The 5000-nt window shown below is 32.3% G+C and overlaps 2 protein-coding genes across 2 annotated transcripts in view; both read right to left on the bottom strand.

The window, feature by feature from the left end:
- Window positions 1-603, bottom strand: part of LOC137620193 (cuticle protein AMP1A-like) — a 1018-nt gene extending 415 nt beyond the window's left edge. Inside the window, exons 1-2 of the mRNA XM_068350434.1 lie at window positions 565-603; window positions 25-263 (exon numbers count right to left, since the gene is read on the bottom strand). Coding sequence (XP_068206535.1) covers window positions 25-263; window positions 565-573 — 248 coding nt within the window. The 5' untranslated portion in view covers window positions 574-603. The remainder of the gene's footprint in view (window positions 1-24; window positions 264-564) is intronic.
- A 3782-nt stretch (window positions 604-4385) lies between these two features.
- LOC137620191 (cuticle protein AMP1A-like) overlaps window positions 4386-5000 on the bottom strand; it is a 980-nt gene continuing 365 nt past the window's right edge. The window contains exons 2-3 of the mRNA XM_068350433.1: window positions 4748-4986; window positions 4386-4622 (exon numbers count right to left, since the gene is read on the bottom strand). Coding sequence (XP_068206534.1) covers window positions 4403-4622; window positions 4748-4986 — 459 coding nt within the window. The 3' untranslated portion in view covers window positions 4386-4402. The remainder of the gene's footprint in view (window positions 4623-4747; window positions 4987-5000) is intronic.

The following is a 5000-nucleotide window of genomic DNA, read 5'->3' as shown; positions in this document are numbered from 1 at the left end:
GATAGAATTAATGTGGAAACTTACGAGTATTGTCCAGCACTGACGATGGCGTCCTCATTTCCGTCAGGAGATCCAGATTCGGAGAACCTGATGCCATTCTCGGATTCGAAGTCGAAGTTGTATTTGCCATCGTCTTCGTGGACTCTGTCGTCCCTCAAGATGGCCACTTCTTCGGAGGAGTCGGCGCTAGAGCGGCCAGCAGGGGCGTCGTAGCTGTACTGAGGGGCAGCAAGGGCCACGGTGGCAAGGGCGGCGAGGATCACCTGAGGAAATTGCGAATAGTTAAAAGGAAATTCAATTATTTTTTCAACTTTGTAACCAAAAAATAAAACGCCATGAGATAGTCCTACGGGTTTTCAATGTAATAGTTTAAAGTAGATTATTTCCGTGTTCTACAAATCTTAAAGATTACACTTTCATCAAAGAATATTTTGGTCATTATCAGAGTTAGTATCCCCTCATCTACTATTACTATACTTCTATATTAATCCAAAGTTATTCGAATTCCATAAAGAAAGAATTCGGTTATAAGGACTGAATTTGCTTCAGTTCTCTATTACTCACAAACTTCATGTTGTCGGAGGATGTCGAGCAGCGAACTGATGCCCTGAATCCAAAGACTTCTGCTTATATAGAGCAGCTGGGGGAGTCGGGGGTGGGGGTCTGGTGGAGTGCCTTTTACCTACGGACCATTTCTCCAGCCCTGGCTCGACTATGATCTTCAGCACGACCTATAATGTATCCTTCATCATGACCTTCACACGTGGACCATCCTATGAATTAAGGAGATAAGGGAACTCTAATTAAAGACTTACTATATTTGGAGATCGTTTACTCACATCTTTTTATTTCATTTTTTGTGGTTAGTAGTTTTGGTATTGTTGCAATATAACTAGTTATTATCTTACGTTTAACTGTTCTCAGAAAATAGTGTCACATTATATCTGAAGGAAAGACCCATCTCACCCTCCTATGTTTCCTATATTCATTCATATTATTCACGGTCTTTAAAAATAAAAACAATTTATTCACTAAAAAAAATTAATTCTTCATTTATCATCCGGATATTCGCATACATATATATATATATATATATATATATATATATATATATATACAGTATACATACATACATATATATATATATATATATATATATATATACTCTATACATGATATATATATATATATATATATATACATATATATATACATACATATATATATATATATATATATATATATATACTCTATACATAATATATATATATATATATAAATATATATATATATATATATATATATATATATATGTATATACTGTATTTTATATATATATATATATATATATATATATATATATATATATACATATATATATATGTATATATATACATACATATATATATATATATATATATATATATATATATGTATATGTATATATTGTATATATATTTATATATGTATATATATATATATCTACATATATATATATATATATATATATATATATATATATATATATATATATATAAATATGATTTAAGTGTATGATTCCCGCCACAAAAAGTGTAGAGTTGGTCTTCGTTAAATCTATTTAAAAAATACCAAACGCCCTTTCTTATAGGAATTCATTTTGATGCAATAAATCTATTCAATCATATTTCCGTGAATGTTTTGCACAATTGAATAATACAAAATCTTAAATTCTTTGAATATGAGATTTTATCCTTTTATCAGACAATTTAATCAGTTTCTTATGGTTAAGTTAATAAAAGGTGGGAACAAGGGAATAGGGATAAATGGATTATTAAAATCGTTTGCAAATGAATCTCATAATTCTTAATGTCTTATTTCACTAACTTTTCTAATATAGATAACGAACCGCAGGATTAATTTCATTCTAAAAAGAGAATAACGATAAAGACGAAAGATTCTCGAAGATTAAGTTTTAATACATAATCACACTAGAATACAAATATCATAGACTATTTAGAATATGGAAAAGAGTTAGTTATAAATGAGTTTAGTCATATATATATATATATATATATATATATATATATATATATGTATATATATATATATATATATATATATATATATATATATATGTATATATATATATATATATATATATGTATGTATATATATATATGTATGTATATATATATATACATATATATACATACATATATATATATATATATATGAATATATATATATATATATATATATATATATATATATATATATATATCTATATCTATCTATCTATCTATATATATATATATATATATATATATATATATATATATATATATATATATATATATATATATATATATATATATATATAGTTAGATTACGCCAACCATCTCTATCTTGAGCTTTTAATTGCATGCTTCTCCATTCATCATCTCCTACTTCGCGCTTCATATTCCTTAGCCCTGTAGGCCTGGGTCTTCAAACTCTTCTATATATGTCCATTTTTTTTTCATTCCAAATTATATATTACACTGGATTTCTAGTGATTTTAAGGAATCAGATGTATCACTTTTACCCTTTTGCTAGTGTACTTCAATGCAGTTTATCTTAACTAACATCGGTGACCCTGACGTAATTTTTCAATTTCAAAATTGAAGATGCATTTGCCATCGTCTTCGTGGAACTCTGATGTCATTAAAATTATCAAAATTAATATTATTATTATTATTATTATTATTATTATTATTATTATTATTATTATTATTATTATTATTATTACTAAAATTGTTATCAAAATCATTAAAATTATTATCAAGATGGATATAACCTCTTCAAAGGACTCGGTGCTAAAGATTCATGCTATAAACTTACTTTCATTTTCTAATGTTCATCATTTATAGAAAATCAGTTGGGGTTATCTATATCTACTTCGGTTTCTCATGATGAACAACTGAATGTAAGCATATGGAACGATAAGAAACTCTCTAAGGCTTTCGGAACTTCTTATTATTCGAAATTGGAGGAAATAAAAGTGAAAAAATTATTAGATAGAAGATCTGGATTTTTTTTTTCTCTTTTTGAAGATGACAAAAGAATAGATGAACCTGAGGTGTTTGTATGTGGGCAGGTGTGTGCAAGTAGTTTTTGATCTGGAGACCAAATAACTGGACTGATCGCGCCGGAAGTAGCACTGTTCGACGAACCAGCACTGAGGTTGCTGTTCGATTGATGGAACGTGGCACGTTCCAGCTCACTCCAAATGTGCCTTGAAAGATTACTTATTGTCAGACCTAATGAATATATGAGAAGAGCCACTTGTCCCAAAATCGCCCAAAACACGTAAAACATGTTGAACATCTATCCTTTAAGGTCACCGTTTCAGATTGTTCTACAGAGCCCTACCAAGAGTGCCAAACCCATGACCTTGAACTGAGGCAAAACCTCAAATTTATCTATCGATTTTACGAGAGGAACACGATGGTACTAATCTCAATCCCTTATTTTGATTAGGTTATGTGTAATCAGTAAAATACTTAGTACCAAAATTTGACCCCTAACCCGACCTCGGCTTTCGTCCTAAGCCTCTAGCTCAATTAAGGGTCAAAACGCAAAGTGGGTCGTAGCAATAACACCTTCTTGCAAATTTTGAAAAATGCCCAAAATGGACCAGAGTTGAAGATATAAACAACAAAGAACTTGAGCCAGATAATGTGTCAGCAATGTCTTTAAAAAGTTATATATATTCCTCATATGTGGCTTTATGACGGTCGAAATGTGTAGTGTTGAAACTTGCTTTATTGTAAATGCAAAAAAATGAAATTGAAAGCGGCCCCCCCCCAAAAAAAAAGCTTCTGACTACTATTTCAAACAATGTATTGTAATTAAATGTCTTAGATTCAAAGAGTGTTTTTTAGCATCTAATAAAGTAGAATAAACGGATACTGCTTTTAATAGTAATAAAAACAAAATAAGTGAATGTATGAAAGTATAAACAAATCAATTTAAGAAAGCAATAGAGCAGCAGTATTGCAATGTGGCAAAGCGCACAGGTCTTGTGGGATGGACATGGTGTGTGATTAAGGTAAATCTTTCAATTTAGGACCCAAAGCATTTACATCAAAACAATGCAGGGTTGTTCTAGTATTGAGTGAGTTTTCATGAGGGACTTATGTCCTCCTCATTCTAAGCAGTGGCATTCTATCACATTACACAATTATCATACCCAGAGTAGAATTTGCTTTTACTCTTTGCTTAAGTGTTTCTGTTGTATCAATAGTTATATTTTTAGATAACCAGGGTTTAAGAAAAACTTGACATTTGTTTATAGAATTCCATTTCATTTATAAATAGAATAAATACATGAGGAGTTTGTGATCACAGTATGGAGTTGTGTTTGAGTCTTCAAAGGAGATTACTGAGGGGCTCCGTAGGACCTGGATGGGGCCTCACGAGAGTCACCGCGGGCACGGCGGGCGTCTTCCTCAGCAGCGAAGGCAATCTGGTCCAAGACGAACTGGGGAATTGGGTGGGGGAATTCGGGAGCTACTGGCAGGAGGTCGGACTGGGGCTGGAAGCCGTTCTCGTCGGCAACGTATTTCACGACGACTTCGGTACCATCAGGAGCAGTGTAGCTGCGAGGACAAAGGTTAGGAATTATTAAATGTTATAAAGCCTTCTGAAATAGTTGTATTTGTAATTATTCTTTTATTTTTACTGTATTCCAATCATGCAAATATAAAATTATATGTAAACTCACGAGTATTGTCCAGCACTGACGATGGCGTCCTCATTTCCGTCGGGAGATCCAGACTCGGAGAACCTGATGCCATTTTCGGATTCGAAGTCGAAGTTGTATTTGCCATCGTCTTCGTGGACTCTGTCGTCCCTCAAGATGGCCACTTCCTCGGAGGAGCCGGCGCTAGAGCGACCAGCAGGGGCGTCGTAGCTGTACTGAGGGGCAGCAAGGGCCACGGTGGCAAGGGCGGCGAGGATCACCTGAGGAAATTGCG

Source organism: Palaemon carinicauda, chromosome 26, assembly GCF_036898095.1.
Source record: "Palaemon carinicauda isolate YSFRI2023 chromosome 26, ASM3689809v2, whole genome shotgun sequence".
Classification (NCBI taxonomy): Eukaryota; Metazoa; Arthropoda; class Malacostraca; order Decapoda; family Palaemonidae; genus Palaemon; species Palaemon carinicauda.
Note: the sequence above shows the minus strand (reverse complement) of the source record. Positions and strands in the feature narration are given on the sequence as shown.